Here is an 18078-nt window from a genome sequence, read left to right on the forward strand (position 1 = left end):
AAACTGTCTTTTGTGTCTCTGGGTCAGGAATGAGTTCACAAGTCCTCTGACGTGTGTAAAACAAAATTAGTTTTAAAAAAATAATAACACAGCTCGGTTATTCTCGTGAGGAATAGAATGTGGCATGCTTCGGTACTGAAAAATTCGGCTTATTCATACTATATATATGCCGATCGTGCCACGGGTGCTTCCAAAAATTCCAAACGCTTCCCAATACGAGCGCCGCGAACTCAGTACGGGTCACACATATTTTTGTTTCAGTTTAATGCATACAATACTCATTATAACATTACTCGATATAGAGGGCGCTTTCTATAGCGCTTGTTGTTGAAGAAACACGTAGGTAGGTACGTGTGGCTGAAAATATCGCGCTCGATTATTCTCTTATAATTATTCTTAAAATGTTAATACTCCCGCTGTGTAGAAATTCGCAAAATTGACCTAAGAAATTTATACGATAGGTTTTAGGATAAATCACTAGGAAATTTTTAACGAAACACAGTGGGTAAATTTTTAAAACATATAATTAAAAACTAAAATTCAATTTTTAAATAATTATAATAAAGACTTCTAAATTAATGTATTATTTTAATTTAGTGAGATCCTTGATCTTGATGCTTGCTACACATATATTTTATGTAGGTAAGGTTCCAATTTGGTCAGTTTCAGTCTCTAATCTCCATGTTGTCTTATATCCAGCCGATTTTTATTGCTCCCTTAACAATTAAATTTCCCCACTGTGGGGTGTGGGAACGTTGGGAAACACTGGTCTAGAGGAAGGTCATACTATATTACCATTCTGTACATAGTATTTTAAGTTGTTTTTTTAAATTCATCTTCATTTTTAAATATCTTGCTTTGCTTGCTTGCTGTGTAAACCCATAAAGCAAGGTTTTGGAATCATTTTGGTGGTCAATGTTGTCCTCTAGCTGGAGTCATCGGCCTGTGTTTAATCGGTTTTTGGTACAATATAAAATAACAGTTCAATTATGGGCTTCTATTAACAGTGCTAGAACATAATATAGCTAGTCGCAAACTTCGAAAAATAATAAAAATTAAACTGTTCTAATTAGGCACTCTTGTAAAGGAATTTTGTGAGAATGAATTTAGCCATCTGTAGAACTGCATGAAAAACTGACTTTTATTGTTTATTAAGATTTAAATGAATATTGTATTAATGAAAATTTAATGTATAGTTGCACCATTCTGTTAAATGAGATGGTAATTAGTTCCCATTAATAGTGTTATTTACATTTTAACATGGAATGATATACTTTTTAATCATTAGCAACTAACTAGTGGGCAAGTGATAAAACTAGTTCTTAAAATCCTAAAACAAATATTCTTTAGTTCTCAATGGAATTTTTTTTAGCCAGAAATTCAGTCACAAACCCCTAACATACAATGTTGCAGACGCCAGGTGCTGATAAGTCTACCCTAGTTAAAATTCTCTCACAATATTTATAAATAGCATTTTAGTATTATAGTCAGTAGTTTATTTACTTTGAGAAAATTTTGAATAATATGCTGACACTAAAATCCTCTAATGTACTGAAATAAGTACATATCAAAATAAACAATTATTGCAGTCAATAAAATGTTGTTCAAAAAAAAGGTTCTTTAAGAAAAAGATATGTTATAACCATAAAACATATATTATTAAGTTTAAAGTGTTGTGACACTAATTATTATCACAGGAATGAACAAAACAACAATTAACATTTCTTCAATCATCCCAGTTTACTTTATGGCAATCATGCCACAAAAAGGTACCTTTAAGAGTTTGTGGAGCCTCCAATGCCAAGTACAAAGGAGCTCTAGCACCACGTTCAGGAGTAAAATCACCCATTCCTTTTGTCATATCTGTCTTCACAAATCCAGGATGGACACAGTTTACAGATATGTCTTTACCCTGTTTGATGAATTCTCTCTGTTGAACGAATGTAAGAGCAGATAGAGCTACCTTAGAAACTTTATAATCACCATAATGACCAGCAAAAGAAAAGAATGCATTCCTTCCATTTTTAGCTGCTTGCAGAAAATCACTTACAAATTGTAAAATCTCATCAACACTTAAATTATCTTTTATTAATGTATCCAGCCAAATCTGTTTTCTTATGTTTGATAGCAAACCCCAATCACTACTGATATTGACAACTCTAGCAGTATTTGTCAACATTGGGTGTAAATGTTGAGAAATTTTCAGAAGACTATAAAAATTCGTATCAAGGAGTTTTTTCGCTTCTTCATATGAGGAAACCGATTTATCGAAATCTAGAACTCCTGCGTTGTTCACCAAAACATCGATCCTATTGTGGTTAGCTTTAATAAAGGAAGCAAAGTTTTCTACACTTTCGTCGCTTGTGACGTCAAGAACATGAAATCGTGGGTGTAGTCCTAAGTCTTCTAGGTCTTGGACGGCTTTTTGGCCCCTTTCTTCGTTTCTAGATGTAAGATACACAGCACCATCAAATTTTTGGCATAAACCCTTTACGATTTGAAAACCTAAACCTCTATTTCCTCCTGTGACTATAGCTACTTTGGTTGCCATTTTATAAATATTGAATTTGAAAAACTAATAAGAAGTATAATATAATTTGTAAAAATAAATATTTTTTATTCTAAATGACAATCAATTCCCGGTCATTTTTGTAGATAAACACCTCTTATTTTGACAGAAGCAATGATTCACTAAACTTAAACGTCTAAGATTAAACTGTCAGCTTCCCACAGGCTTTCATCCCTACTCATTATGCATATTTGTGTTATTATAGTAATATTATCAGAGTCATCTATTTTAACGAAATTCCTGTATCCATCTGTATAATGAACTCGAAGACTAAAGTTTTAAGAAAAAAATACTTTGTTTTAAAAATTTAAGGATTGACGTCCCAGAAAGTACCAATGTAAGTAGTAGACCTAGAAATGGTATTTTTTCAAGATTTTTTAGCCTGCACAGTTTGTGTGTCAGCCACAAAATTTGTGGCTCAAATAGTATTTTAGATCAAAAAAATATTTAACTGACAAGCACACAGCCTGATAACGCAACATCTATGTTTAATGTCGAAAGAGAATGACATTCGAGAATCGGCAAATGACAATAGACAATCGATTTCAATTTTGAAATAGATGTAGTATTTTCAAAATTCGCAAATTATTTACATTTTATTTAGATAGCTATTTCAAGTACTATTCTTGTTAAGTTCTATCCAATATTAATCGTAATTTCAAATAATAATGAAAATATAAAGAAACAATTTACAAATAATTTAAAGATAACTTCCAGGTTCAATTCTTAAAATGCATAATTATCACGTAAGACATTTGTTTAGTATTAACTGTTTAAATGAAAGATTAGGATATAATGAAAGTTACGCATTTTTAGGTGATTTTTCAGATTTTTTTATTGGTGTTTAATTTCGCATGTAATCATGGATTTTATGTACCGGGTGTTGCACCAGTGGAATATAAAAAAGGTCAGAAAATTGACGTTAAAGCTGTTAAAATGACGAGTATCCACACACAGCTTCCCTACGAATATTATTCCCTACCTCTGTGCCTACCAAAAAATGGAACAATTATATACAAATCTGAAAACTTAGGAGAAGTATTAAGAGGTGATCGCATTGTTAGCACAAATTATGAAATACATATGGCAGAGAATATTAAATGTAAACTATTATGTCACAAAAAAAATGACCCAATGAACTGGAATGTTGAAGAATCTGAAACAGTTGCCAGTCGTATTGAGCATGAATATTTTGTGCATTTGTAAGTTATTAATATTATTTATATTGTTATCAGAATTTGCTCTGACCTGAATTAGTTGGTAGTCTGATAAACAAGTGAAATAAATTAGTAGTAATTCTATTTATTTTCTCATGCTCTTATTCTTAAGTTCCTGGCTAATCCTATTTATTTTATTTTAGGCTAGTTGATAATTTACCAGTTGCTACTAGAATTATAAATCAAGAAACATCAGAAAAATCTATTGAACAGGGTTATAGGCTTGGATTTATGTCAAAAGGGAAAGCTTTTATTAACAATCATTTAAAACTACTACTTAAGTATCACAAGCATAGTCAGTAAGTATCTTGAATTATTGCTTACATTATTTACTCTTAAGTATGGTTTGTAAGCTATTAATACCATTTATTTGACTGAATGTTGCAATATTTTGATATCTATTTCTATCTAAATTCTGTTCTACCATTTAGGAAGGTGTCGGGCTGTAGGAAATAAGTGTAGATTATGCTACTAATCATTTTTATCTAATTTATTTAGCTTTGTAAATAAATCCAGAAAGATGCTTTGAGGAAACAGTATTTTTAATACAGTTTTTGTATATACTGTAGATTTGTGACACTAGGAATTTTTTGCATGTTTTGCTATTCTTTTTTTTAAGTATTTAATTATATGAAGCACATATTATCCTAGATATAGGCATACTATCATTGATAAAAAGCCCTCTAGTGTTTAGATCACTCAGATATGTTGTCATTCTAAATGCTTTTATTATTTTATTTAGTAAAATTCACTTGTGGGTTAAATTTATTTAGATATAGATATATTTAGATTAAACATTATATAACTAGTCTAGCCATAAATACTTTACTAATAAATTTTTAATTATTTTGAATTTGGAACGTGTATATTATTTTAAAAACTTCTTTCGATTTTGCGCCATTTCACATATTTTTTCGTGTTCATTATCAAATTTTAATTTGAAATGAGGTGTTAAAGAAAATAGAATGCAGTAATCGTCTTGCACTAGGTGGTCGGTCATATTCCAGATACTTCAAAAGCTTGGTATCAGCCGTATGTTTGTTTATCTTACTATCAACAGATACAACCACTTTGTCTATAAAATACCATGTTCTATGATGATGCTGTTAAAGCTACAAAGGCTGTTAACATTGTTAAAGCCAGTATTCGTGGAAACCCCAGTAGGAAGCAAAAAATGTTATCGTGAGAAATAAGGCTCCCGCTAGGACTCTGTCGCGTATTATAAAACAAGATCTGAAGCCCAGTGCTTATCTTCAATATACAGGCTATGCCCTAAATGAATATATACAATTAAAAAGAGTGGATCGATCAAAACGAATCGATGAACGCAAGCAGCAAAACGATAAGGTGTATGCTCACAGTTCTATAGAAGCTGCTCAAGTGGTTAGAAAGGTACAACGTGGTGATCATCCTGCGTCAGTGATAGTTTGTTGGGGCGTGTCTTGTGAAGGAGTTAAAAAACTACATGTTAGTGAAAAAGGATTGAAAGCTTCCGCCAAACTGTATCAAGTCGGTCTAGGAAGGATCATATTGTGAAACCTCTCAGGAATACACTTTTACAAATATACCGTAGACTTTCCAGTAGGATTCTGCACCTGGTCACAAGGCATGAACTACCGAAGCCTCGCTTGAATCCAACCGTCAATCCGTCTCTTTAAAAATCTTTGGAGCAAGCAGTGGCTAAATTTCCCTTGGAAACAGTTCGTAAATTCATAGATTCCTAGTCAAACAGATTAAAGGCCTGTATGAAAGCCAAACGTTTCCATTTCGAATAGATTTTTTTTTACTGAGACTAATAAATATGTAATTTTAATAATATTACATTACTTCTTTAAAAAAATGCATTTTCATTTGTAACAGAACTTATGGCTGGACTAGGAAGTATTTTGTAGGACAGTTTTAGTATTTACCTTATTATTATTCAATAATTTATTGTATATTGATCTCTTTGTTTCATTTTATATATGTATGGTCACTATATTTTCAGAGACTCATACAGGGTAGTTGGTTTTGAAGTTGAGACACATTCTGTATCCAAAGATGATTTAATTTTCTTAGACGACTCATGCCAATTTCCATTGGAACCGAGGCCACAGCTAGTGAATGAGGATACTGGGACTAAATTGTATTTTACATACTCTGTGGAATGGGGGGAATCTGATATACAGTGGGCCTCACGCTGGGATATTTATTTAGGGATGAAAGATGTGCAAATACATTGGTTCTCTATTATCAATTCCATTGTGGTATTGTTCTTTCTATCAGGTAAATTATTCATAATTACTAAACAAACAGGTGATATGTATATTTACCACAAGCTGTACCTTGCGATTTTACTTGAAGTAAAAGTAAGCGTTGTTGGGTATGCAAATGACCGCAGCAATATAGTTATAGCTACGAATTATATCGCGATCAAACAAACTCAAAGTTTTATAATACATATTGTTTTATAATGTTGATCAGAAGAATTGACTCTTATCTACTGTAAACAATTTAAATGTTATGGCAATATTGTATTATGTCTTAGGAATACTAACAACGATTATGGTACGTACACTAAGGAGAGATATAGCAAAGTACAATTCAGATGATGATATAGAGGATCTTATAGAGGAGACGGGATGGAAATTGATTTATGGTGATGTGTTTAGACCTCCACCGAAAAGAATGTTATTTGCTGCTGTAATTGGGAATGGTATACAAGTATTCCTTATGGCTTTGATTACAATATGTAAGTATAAGTTGACATGTATTTTATTGTAATTATTCTTTTATAGAGTATTAAGAGTCTATGGCGAAAAATAAGTGTCGGTAGATTATATGTTGCTGCAATGCTAAACTTTTTGGTTGTGTTGGCATCATCATAACAATATTATGAAAAAAATAAGAATGATAAAGTTGGCATAAGCGCCCGTCGCGTCGGTTTGCTTTCTACACAGACTTAAGTATAGTTTATGGTGCTGCGTGAATTTAATAGGTTTAACTCATTTCGCTTTTATAGTACAAAATTTACCAATATTGAGAAAATATTCCAATTTGGTTAATCGGTTTTGTAATTAAATTTCTAGTTTTTTCTATATATACCGACAAAAGGTTCGCAAGTGCTGTTGAATAATTAAATATAATATTACATTCATATGTAATGTTATGTATGTATATAATGTTTTTCATATCAAATACCGATTTTAATTGATATCGAGATATGAAGTTAATAAAATACATTCTAATGACAATTGCAAGCATAGATTCACTTATATAATTTTGACCCTGAAATCTTATTTCCAGTCTTTGCGATGCTGGGTATGCTCTCACCAGCGAGTCGTGGTGCATTGATGACCTCAGCAATTTTTCTCTATGTTTTCATGGGGTTAATAGCTGGCTACTATTCCGCTCGTTTATACAACACTATGCGAGGGAAGCAATGGAAGCAGGCAGCCTTCTTAACAGCGACTTTGTACCCGGCGATTGTGTTCGGAAAATGTTTCGTCCTGAATTTCTTTATTATGGGAAAACATTCGAGCGGAGCAGTCCCATTCTCTACAATGATGGCCTTATTATGCCTTTGGTTTTGTATATCTTTACCATTGGTGTATTTGGGTTACTATTTTGGGATACGGAAGCAACCTTTTCAGCATCCTGTGAGAACTAATTTTATACCGAGGAAGGTACCAGAACAAGTTTGGTATAGGAATGTTTTTGTATGGTAAGACAATAATTACATTTTACATATTTTTTTATATCTTTAGTAAAGTTATGTAATTCTAAAACTTTGCCTCTATCATAACAACACATTGTACTTATAAATTGATAGTTTTGGTTTTAAGTCCCGGTGGTATCATAATTCAAATGTCAAAAATTTTAAATATCTGCGAAATCTCCCGCCTTTTGAGTATATGGCCGCCTCAGTTAATATATAATATTTGTTTTAGTACCCTCGTAGCTGGAATCCTTCCATTTGGGGCAGTGTTCATAGAGCTATTCTTCATCTTTAGTGCTCTATGGGAGAATCAATTCTATTATCTGTTTGGGTTCCTGTTTCTTGTATTCTGTATATTGGTTGTATCTGTGTCGCAGATATCCATTGTGATGGTGTATTTCCAGCTCTGTGGAGAGGTAAGTTCTTCATTTACTAGTTGATTATAGATCGAGCATATGTCTTAAATATTGACCTCTCTAAAGTCGAAAACAGAAAGTAAAAAACTAGACACAAATGTAACAACATTCATCAAAATTGGTTAAGCTGGATTTGTAAATCACACAGCCACAAATCTTAGTGGACAGTCTTTTACTTTGCTAAATATTGCATTCCATAAAAATTATGTTACAAAATTAACTTTGTTAGCCAAACAAATTTTATCTATTTCGTGGCCTTTTGTGTTGTGCCAAATGTTATTTTTTTGTTTTTTTTCGTCGTAACAAATATTTCTAATTAAATACTACTAGAAGTAGCCTTATAACATGGAAGATTTCTTTATTTATTTCCTTATTTCCTATTTTTACAGTAACTTAATACTAATACAATAGAAAACTTAGCTAAAAACACAATGCAAACATAACAAGTAAAATCTAAAAACCTAAACCATTTTATAACTAGTTATAAATAATGCTATGCTTGTGAAGTCAGCCAGTGTGCAACTAAATACATCTGTCTCACACGCAATAATATATAGGTACGCAAGACACGCGTAAATGAGATCGCCTACCACGCCGACTGTGGTTTTTTGGACCTCTAATTAATTTGATATATTTGTTTTAAATATTGTTTGATGATTTGCTTTTTTAAAAGAGTACCGAGAGTTTTTTACGCCGGATTTTTCTCTCGGCCTACACCCTCTGTCTTCTTTGCCGATGAGTAGGGATGCCTACAAGTTCGAATTGATTGACGTGGAATAAGTGATACCTAGATGATCTTATGTTCCAAAATAAACGTATTTTATTTTATTTATTTTTATGACACACACAGCCCCAGTCTCTCCAACATTTCAACAAATATAATGGCTTTGATCGGTTGCTTCAGTATGTAATTATGGTTTTAATTTATATTGCTTTTCCAGGATTATCATTGGTGGTGGAAAAGTTTTATAGTATCTGGAGGTTCTGCTGTCTATGTTCTGATATACTCAATTTTCTACTTTTTTACCAAATTAGAAATCACGGAGTTTATACCCACCTTGCTTTATGTTGGCTATACAGGTATTGATGTTCTAATATATATTCTAGTTAATTAATTTTAATAATTAGAATATATCTTCATATGACAATACTGTAGGCAAGGGGTAGGGAGGGAGTAGGGAATCGCTTTAAAATGTCGAAGTGGATGAGGCCTAAACATTTCTTAAAAATGCTACCAGTTTTCTTATAAAAATTCATTGAAAACTTTAATTAAAGAATAAATTTGGTTTTTATACCAATTTTGGATTAGAATAACTCTATTGGTATTCCATATTTAAATATGACATTTCTTTTACAATGTACTGAACATTTTGTATTAAACCTTTATGGTTTGACAAGCCGACGTGAAAAACACGGGAGCTGTGCGGGAATTTTGAAAATTTAAAACATTAAGTTGCTTAATATTCAATTATTTTCATTCGACTTTTAAGACAATAACGTGATGAAACACAGTATAATGTTTTATATAAACGCTGTGTTTTTTGTCCAAGATTATGTATATTGTGTTATAAAACATTTTTTATAATTATTTTCAGCACTGATGGTTTTGACTTTTTGGCTCCTAACTGGAACGATTGGCTTCTTTGCCGCATACACGTTTATAAGGAAGATATATGGAGCTGTTAGAATCGATTTAAATTCTGTAAAAACACTTTAAGATTTAAAAAAATATCGCGCCTTCACGTAATGTCACATTTGGCCATAAGGCTTTGTAGCCCCACAGACGATATTCAAGCACAGATTATGTTATAGAGTAAATAACGATTGCTGTAATTTTTCAAACATCTCAGAGTGTATAATTGATTATTTGATGAAATGGTTGAATTGTTGAACTATATGTAAATGAACATTTAGCTACATATCCATTAATTATGGATGGTAGATATAGCGATCTTATGAAGGTACGGTATAGTATAAGTTGGATGGAAAGTGTTCATATAATATTATTATGATTTGTTTGTTGAGTGATTCGGCTGTGACGTTTTAGTCGAGAGCTTTGTTACGTTGTCTATGGCTGGTATTTGTAACCCAATCCCGTAAGTCAAAATACAATAGTGAATAGACTATTGACATTGAAAACAGCGCCTCTAGCGGCGAATAATTTACAAAAGTAAAGTATGTTACTTATTTCACTTTAACGATTTAACGTACATATTCGCCCAATAATTTAAAGCGATTCGATGAAAATAATGAAATTTTAGTCCATAGTGTATGCTTGAGAATGATTTAGTTAAATAAGTTCGTATTCCAAAAATATTGGCTGTTAAAAAAAAGCGTAGCATAAAGGTCAGACCGACTCAGAAACCTATTGTGTGAAGATTCTCTAACGAGATGTTTTGATTAATATTTTATTGACAAATACTCTAAGTACAAGTATTCAGCTGAATAATAACAAAGTTATATATAATATGAAAGAAAACAAGAAATACTATAGATGAAAGAACTGAGTTCCCTCAAATTTTGATTTCTCTGCAAAATTTGTCCCTTTTAAAATAGGCAATTAAGTAAGGCAACTAAGTTACTTTTATTTTGTCGTTTTAACGTGTTAATTTTATATTATTTTATTACGTAGTCTTCACTTTCCTTTAATTTTTATTATAAAAAATATGTATATTCAATCAAATTAAATCTCTACCTAGCACAAAGTTTTGAATAGTCCCGATAATCAATTCATATTCTGGCAACACAAACACACCCAGTGTTTTTTTTTTATTTAAAAAAAATCGTATACACAAACAGTAGAACTCCGTTTGTAGTCCCACATATGTCGCTAAAAATATTTTCCAGAAATAAAATTCTTCTCGTAATAAAAATAGAAAAACAGGTAAACACCAAATCCAGAAATTCGACAAAAGTTTAGTTTAGTAGGAGGTTTTTGAGAAACTTAGATTGTAGGACGATATGACTGAGTAAATAAGATCTTTGAATGGTATATTTATTGTTTATTTAAAATATTCGTGGTGAAAAAGCGAGCAACTGATTTTTTTTAAAATTTCATCGCATTTGCGTTGTATTCCTTTGGTCGTTTTGAATATGTATATAAAGGTTTTAGGAATTAAAATTAACAGGTTTTTTTATAGCTTATTTAAAGCAAGTACGTGGTATCGAATGAGTAATTTAATATATATATTTTAGTTAAGTCGAATTTTGAACTGAATTTGTTTACTAAGTTCATGGTATGGCATTGTATAGTTTGTGGACTCACTTTCCGCACATAGACTAATATATTAGTGTGCATAATATGCTTAATCATAAGTTTAACTTGCAATTATACCTACTTACTTAGTAGAGTAAACACACGGGTTGATCGTTTCAGTCAATATTGTCAGCATTTTATTTAGTGATTATAAAGAAAAAAATAGAGATTAATTTTGCCAATTTCTTATTTCTTATTGTTGTTATTTTCTAAAACGTTAAAAACTAACGTTAAAGGTTTAAGTCACAGTTTTAAATAGAAGTCTGCTCTCTGAATAATTATTAGTATAAATTATAATTATGATAATGCATATCAAGTTATGTTATACCAGTACTTATATAGGCGAAAGTTTTACTTAACAACTAAAATTTTGTTTAATAATCCTAAAAATAAACCAATGGAACTATAACCTTTTTAGGTCTTGACCTCAGATTTCTGTATCTGTTTCTTGATAATTTCTAAGTATTTCTTCTAATATGTTCATAAAACTTGCATTATTCGATAAGATCTTAATCCCTCCCTAAGGTTCTATCAATATCTTATAGGGCATTTAAAATAATGTGGTTAGGAAGTGTTTTTGCAATGTTTCGTCAAGCAAAAATAAAAGTTGTTTAAAAAATGTTTTAAATTTACAGATCCAATAAACGTGTTTTATAATATATAATATAATTTTTTATTAGTTTTTACTGCAGAGGAATAAATATTTATTGCGCCTCGACACCAATGCAAAATTCTGAATTATATTCTGCTAATGGGCCGAATGTTACGGTTGATGTGTGAAAGTATTATTAGCGATCATTGCTTAAATGAATAGTCGATAGATAGTAAATAGTAGTTGTAAATATTAAGAAGAAACAAGATTGTAATAAAGTTATGATTACGGAACATGTTTCTTTTTTTTACATTTTTCATAATGCAATAATTAAACCTGTAAATACGTTTAAATAACATAAGATCCACGCGGATAGCACTAAAACATATGTGTACTATCCTCTGGCTTCATTTTTTAAGACACAATCACAATAATAACGACTTGAAATATTATCTGCTAGTACGAGGAGGTATTATAAAAAATCTATTGAAGTCGATGAATTAAGGCTTAATTTCTATTCATACGGTGTACTGTGTGAAACGTGTACCATACAATTATTCCCCATTTAAAAGTTCAAGTCCACTACATCATATTATGCCCTATCATTTATCTACCATAATTATATTATCTTGATAACTTCGTAATGTGAAAATTAAAACAGGAAGTATTCACTCTCGCTCTGTCTCTTTTTATTACCCTCTCCACGAGCGTTACACGTTTAACGCAACCTTGCTAGAAGTTTCATTTTCTTACCCTATTGAACATATATTTAAATAAATTTATTTCGATAAAGATATCATAGTTCATAAAGCTTTTTATTAATATAATACTTAAGCACCATCACCATAGGTGATATATGGTATTAAATTAACTTGGTTGTTGCCGCGGTGTACACCCACTTCATTGCTGTTGCGTATAATTTACAGAATTTGCCATTTTAGCAGTGCTCTCAATCTTGTGTTTTTTGGTACACACATAAATATGGGGCATACACAGGTAACTCTGTGGGCATAGCTCTTAGAGTATTAATATCAAATGTGCTTTTGCCTCCTAAGCCAATTGTCATTTGTCAGTTATCACACGCAAATCGCAACCCGCAAGACGCTAGCGGCTTGCCAAGCCATTCATTTTTATTTTATGAAACAATATTGAACATGATTAATGTTTCTTTCTATTCTAAACCTAGTTCCTTATTGTGTAATGTTTATTGCAACTAAATAAGTACTAGTGTTCCGCCTACGCTCGTGCCTGCCAATACAGGTTTTAAATTATAATTTAAGGTTAGGTATTATATAGTATTTACTTTTAACAAATAAGCAACATGGTTCAGGTAAATATTAATAATTAGTTATAACTGTTAAATACATTTATTTAATTTTGCTATATGAATAAGATTTTTTTAAGTGTAACATTTATCATATCCTTGGTTACAGGCAACAGACGAGATGGAAGTGCCTGACTTACCTCAGGCAGTAAAATTGTTAAAAGAAATGAATACAAACGTCCAACAAGTGTCTAACCTTGTTGACAATATGTTAGTTCGCGTTAAAGATGGCGAATTGTCTACTGATAAAGGTTTGAGCTTTTTAGAAATGAAATATCAAATGCTACTAGGCTATTTAATTAATTTAACTTACATTGTATTACGAAAATGTTCCGGAGAAAAAATCGAATCTGACCCATCTATAGATAGACTAATAGAAATAAGAACTGTACTTGAAAAGATACGTCCCATAGATTCTAAGTTGAAGTATCAAATTGATAAACTTGTTAAGACTGCAGTGGTTGGTGCCAGTTCAGAAGATGATCCACAATCCTACCATGCTAATCCATCAAATTTAATGAGTAAAATAGATAACAGTGATGAAGACTCAAGTGAAATGTCAGACAGTGGTGAAAAACCAAAAGATAACAAATCTAATATTTATGTTCCACCTAAATTGGCGGCTGTACATTATGAAGAAAATGTTAAAAGATTAGATACTGAAAAGAATAAAGAGCGAGCAAAAAAACAATTTCTTAACTCAAGTGTGATGAGAGAACTTCGTGAAGAATATTCAGAGGCACCAACAGAAGTAACTACCGGAAACTATGTCAAACATTCAATATCTAAACAAGAGCAAGAGAAGACGGAATATGAAGAGAATTACCTTACTCGATTACCAGTTACTAAAGCTGAAAAGAATCGCCGTAGAAAATTGACAACTGTTGGAATGTTAGCTGATGAAATTACTGGTAATCGCAGTGTATCACGTAAACACAAAATGAAATCTAAAAAAGGTAAAGGATTTAAAAGGAGGAAAACCCATTAATAGTTTTACAATTTTATTAAGCTTCAGAACACTGTTAGATTTGTGTTGTAATAAATCTAGTTTTCATTTAAAAGTAAAAAAGTTCTAAGCTTTTATAATAAATTGATAATTCTAACTTATTACTCAAAATGAATATTGGCTTTTCATAATATTGCAGTTCTGTATTATATTTATAATACTAAGAACTTTAAAATTTATATTTTTATAACTTTTTATGTGCATACTAAATATAAAGTATGTGTTAACATGATTATTCTAAATTTTTGCTTTGGGGGTTGGATGTTTGGTTAATATTAACAATAAGAACTGTAAAAGAAACAAATTAATAGGAGTTTTAGCAAAATAAATGAATCTAAACAGGGTTTAAAGTAGCATGTAACATTTTAATTTATGTTTAAAATTGTTGTCCTGATTTAAGCCCTGCTTTATGTACATATTACAACTATAAAATCACAAGCAACAATAACTAGATGATATAGACATGTAATTTTATATTAAAGTTTAGTATACAGGGTACAGAATATATATTTCAGTTGCTAGATTCATTGCACAACATTTTTATTTGAAAACTATATAATGTTAAATAGTTTTAAAAAGTTACACATAGCCGTGATTTTATGCCTTGCCCAATCCTTAAAATATAGCCAAATTAAAATATATCATGAAATATGTGTAAATAGAAAATATTGATAAAAATAAAAACTCAATTACTTTAAATTTTTCAAACTGATCATATTATGTTAATGTTTTTTAAGATTTTGTTGGTGATCTTATAATTTGTCAAGTGTCTCTTGTTATTTTTGGAAACCTAGTGACAAGTGTAATGTATTATTTATGAAATACCAATTATATTTTCTATTTGTAATGATTTTGCTGTTAATCAAGTGCTTGTGTATGCCTTTTGATTATTAGTAATATTATAAAGTTTACATACATAATTTTTCATCATATTTTGTTCAATGGAAACAATATTTTTTTAAGTTTTTATGATTAGGAAATTATGTTATTGTCTTATTAGTTGTATTGTTTTGTTTTATGATTATGTTAACTGATATACTAAGTGTAATTAGCTTTTTACACTTAAGTATAAAAATTATTTAAATTTAAGCAAACCAGAAATTGTTATGATTATCAGTAATTGTAAATGAAGGCAATATGGAGTGTCATAATCTTTACTAATAGAAGTATAATAAATGTACCAAAATAACAAAATGCAGTTTATTAGATCTCAAGAAGTTTCCTTTATGGGAGTTTAAAGGTTTTGTTTTCTCCTAATTTTTCAAGTTGATTTATTATTAATATTAAGTTAAGTATGTTTGTGACTGGTATGATTGAATAAATACTTTTTTTTTCATTACCTTTTTTATTTCGCGTCTCTTAAAGACCGTATTTATTTTAATTTTGGAAAGTCTTGAACACAGGTAGCTGGATCAAATGATTGATAACGGAAAAGCCTCATTTCTCGTATGTGCCCAATAGGTGTATGTGTATCCAAGCATTGGTAGTCTCCTCTCGGTGGAGCGGTGCCGTGGTTATGAGTTAAATCGGAACGTATTACTCGGTTTAGCAACCATGGTGGGGAAGCCATTGTCAGCTAAAATATGGAAAGTTGTTTTAAGAAATGTTAAAAAGTTTTATCAATTTTGAAATATTATGTACACCAAATTTTGCCAATTGCATAGATTCAACAAAGAATGGAGTAGTAAGTAACTAACTAGTTTAAAAAGAGTGTACATAATCAAGCCTATTTAAATGTGTATAGCATGAATCTAACCCCTTTGGGAGTACAAGTGGCACTAATTTTGTTTTCAGATTAGAGATACTGACTTCGAACTCTTAAAAACAAATAAAGTAAATGGCTAGATGCATATTAATATATACTTGTGTGTTTAATACAAGAGAAATGTATTGGATTGAGTTCACAAATCGTTCTTTGTTTTTAGTTCCAAACTAGTGATTTTTTTATAACAGACTTACCGGTTTTGTAACTCCGGGATAAGGATTTCTATAGTCATTTTGTTGTGTACTTATATAGTCCATTACACCAAAGTCATGCGGTAATTCCGCTAAGTTGGCTTTCTTCATTAATTTATTTCTTCCCGGGGTACTGCGTGAAACAAACAGAATTTAAAAAAAAAATTATGGGGCATAAGATAGATTTGGAAATTGGAACACATATATCTACCGGCTCGAGGTTGTTTAGTGTTTACCAACCAAACCAACGTCCTATGTAATATCTCGACGATGATCACGACAAAACAAACCTATTTCTTACGTATTAATTAGAAAACAAAAGTTCTACATGTAATTTCATAGTGAAGACAGTTTTTATTTCTTACTTGCTTTGGAAGCTATCAGAATCACACTGTAAACATAATTTAACAAAATTAAACTGATTTAAAATCCTAGTGAGCATTATTTTTATATAGGTATCAACAGAAACGCTTGAATACTCATATTAATTATTATATCAAAACCTACTACCTGAACAAATTTTAATGAACCTTCTGTAAATTGGAATAAGGTAAGCGAGTGCATAGTAAAAAAGTGTTTTTGAGTTCTGGCCTTTTTTGTTGAAAGTAAAAACCGCCAATTTTTAACTTTTCAAACCATAGTCGAAGTTAGTCGCCCCGAGTGAGTGTAGTACGTAGGAAAATTTGGATAATTTCTGTGTTGTTTTTTTCGTAAAAATTTAAAGTGATTTAATCTTGATGTTGAATTGTTGAAGATGTTACGAAAATATCACGACGTGGAAATTATCCAAATTGACGCACTCTGGGCGTCTAAGTTATATAGTATAACTTACATGTATATTCTTATTTGTATTTCAAGTAACAATCGGGGTTAGTGTTTAAAAATCGTTAAGACTGGAGGCCCATGTTACCATTGAATTATACATATAACACCTGAGTAGTGAGTGGTCCAAGATTATATTCCCTATAAATACAAAAAAACTGCAACTCACTCGGTACATGGGTAAGAAGTAAAATTAACCAAGGGCTTGAAGGCATATATCGGTTCCGTTCTTGTGAAAACCTGTTCTAGCATATGTCCAGTTTCAGTTTTCCCTACACCTTGATCCTGGTTTCCCCAACGGTTGTAAGTACTGACATGATTACTTAAATAATCTCGATATACATAATTGTCTTTCTTTTCAGCGTGATTCGCAAAGTCCCAATTTTCAACTTTCACCCATGGACCGTATGTGTTTTTTGAAAATAATATTTGTTGTGGCTTTTTAGCCATAGGATTTTTTGTCCGCATTTTGCTAAATAATAAAAGTATATGTAATATTTATAAAAATTAAGCACAACCAAATGTCTTACAATGACATTGATTGTTTATGGTGCCTTTAGAAATGGGAATGACATGGCCATCCAAATGAGGAGGTTTACGTATTGTAAACCTTCTCATTCGGTTTTTAAAATGTGGTTCAAAATTATAAAACTAGTCGCCACGTTTTTTCAGTTGCTAGCGTTGTCATATTTCAATAAAGCGCGCACCACTGAGCCCGGGACAGGATAAGAAAAACTGCTTAGTTCCATTATTACTGATTAATTTATTAAGAAATGAAAATTGAAAATTATTTTAACTTAGGCATATTATCTGTAGGTATACTTGTTGTGGATTTTTCCTGAAACTTTAACTCTTCATTTCTTAAACGAATGCTTTCTTCAACGCAGGCGATGAGGACTTGGTAAAATTCAAAGAAAGTTAGTTTTACGTCGAGGCTCAAGACTTTGTCATTTTTTATAATTTGCGGGAAAATTGATGAAAAAAAGAGAATGACAGTTTTACTCGAGAGGTTTCCGATATTGAACAACTTTAGATCTTCCTTATTTTCTTCTAAATGTGCGGACTCTGAAAACAATAAAAACAATCTTTAACGACTCGATTGTTTCATCGACAGAAGATGTAGCGATGCACCATATCTTTTGAGTGAGTAGTGCTGAAATTGTGTAATATGAATGTGTACCTACAGATGTGACACCACGAAATATATATATATAATGGCAAAT

At 31.0% G+C, this 18078-nt stretch overlaps 4 protein-coding genes across 4 annotated transcripts; 2 read left to right on the plus strand and 2 right to left on the minus strand.

Annotated features, from left to right (window-relative positions):
* Positions 1 to 1636: 1636 nt before the first annotated feature.
* On the minus strand, positions 1637 to 2681 carry LOC110999668 (carbonyl reductase [NADPH] 3-like). Its single transcript, XM_022268843.2, has one exon. The coding sequence runs from the start codon at positions 2549 to 2551 to the stop codon at positions 1727 to 1729; it is 825 nt and encodes a 274-aa protein (XP_022124535.2). The 5' UTR covers positions 2552 to 2681; the 3' UTR covers positions 1637 to 1726.
* A 453-nt stretch (positions 2682 to 3134) lies between these two features.
* On the plus strand, positions 3135 to 10289 carry LOC110999656 (transmembrane 9 superfamily member 4). Its single transcript, XM_022268827.2, has 9 exons — positions 3135 to 3315; positions 3386 to 3771; positions 3930 to 4085; positions 5774 to 6051; positions 6314 to 6517; positions 7072 to 7489; positions 7716 to 7899; positions 8841 to 8979; positions 9495 to 10289. Exons 1-9 carry the CDS (start codon positions 3301 to 3303, stop codon positions 9614 to 9616), a joined length of 1902 nt encoding a protein of 633 aa, XP_022124519.1. The 5' UTR covers positions 3135 to 3300; the 3' UTR covers positions 9617 to 10289.
* A 2540-nt stretch (positions 10290 to 12829) lies between these two features.
* On the plus strand, positions 12830 to 15413 carry LOC110999670 (neuroguidin). Its single transcript, XM_022268845.2, has 2 exons — positions 12830 to 13077; positions 13181 to 15413. The coding sequence occupies exons 1-2, from the start codon at positions 13069 to 13071 to the stop codon at positions 14057 to 14059; spliced, it is 888 nt and encodes a 295-aa protein (XP_022124537.1). The 5' UTR covers positions 12830 to 13068; the 3' UTR covers positions 14060 to 15413.
* A 15-nt stretch (positions 15414 to 15428) lies between these two features.
* Positions 15429 to 17387, minus strand: LOC110999671. The gene is made up of 3 exons (XM_022268847.2): positions 17025 to 17387; positions 16037 to 16166; positions 15429 to 15653 (listed from the first exon to the last, which is right to left on the minus strand). The coding sequence occupies exons 1-3, from the start codon at positions 17321 to 17323 to the stop codon at positions 15450 to 15452; spliced, it is 633 nt and encodes a 210-aa protein (XP_022124539.2). The 5' UTR covers positions 17324 to 17387; the 3' UTR covers positions 15429 to 15449.
* Positions 17388 to 18078: the final 691 nt, after the last annotated feature.

This window comes from Pieris rapae, chromosome 16 (genome assembly GCF_905147795.1).
Source record: "Pieris rapae chromosome 16, ilPieRapa1.1, whole genome shotgun sequence".
NCBI classification, from domain to species: Eukaryota; Metazoa; Arthropoda; class Insecta; order Lepidoptera; family Pieridae; genus Pieris; species Pieris rapae.

Coding starts and splice junctions, on each gene's coding strand:
- LOC110999656 (XM_022268827.2), top strand. Junction 6,518..7,071: donor TATGGCTTTGATTACAATAT/GTAAGTATAAGT, acceptor TCTTATTTCCAG/TCTTTGCGATGCTGGGTATG. Junction 8,980..9,494: donor GCTTTATGTTGGCTATACAG/GTATTGATGTTC, acceptor AATTATTTTCAG/CACTGATGGTTTTGACTTTT.
- LOC110999671 (XM_022268847.2), bottom strand. CDS start 17,323: ATGCGGACAAAAAATCCTATGGCTAAAAAGCCACAACAAATATTATTT. Junction 16,167..17,024: donor ACTTCTTACCCATGTACCGA/GTGAGTTGCAGT, acceptor TGTTTCACGCAG/TACCCCGGGAAGAAATAAAT. Junction 15,654..16,036: donor ATCCCGGAGTTACAAAACCG/GTAAGTCTGTTA, acceptor TCCATATTTTAG/CTGACAATGGCTTCCCCACC.
- LOC110999668 (XM_022268843.2), bottom strand. CDS start 2,551: ATGGCAACCAAAGTAGCTATAGTCACAGGAGGAAATAGAGGTTTAGGT.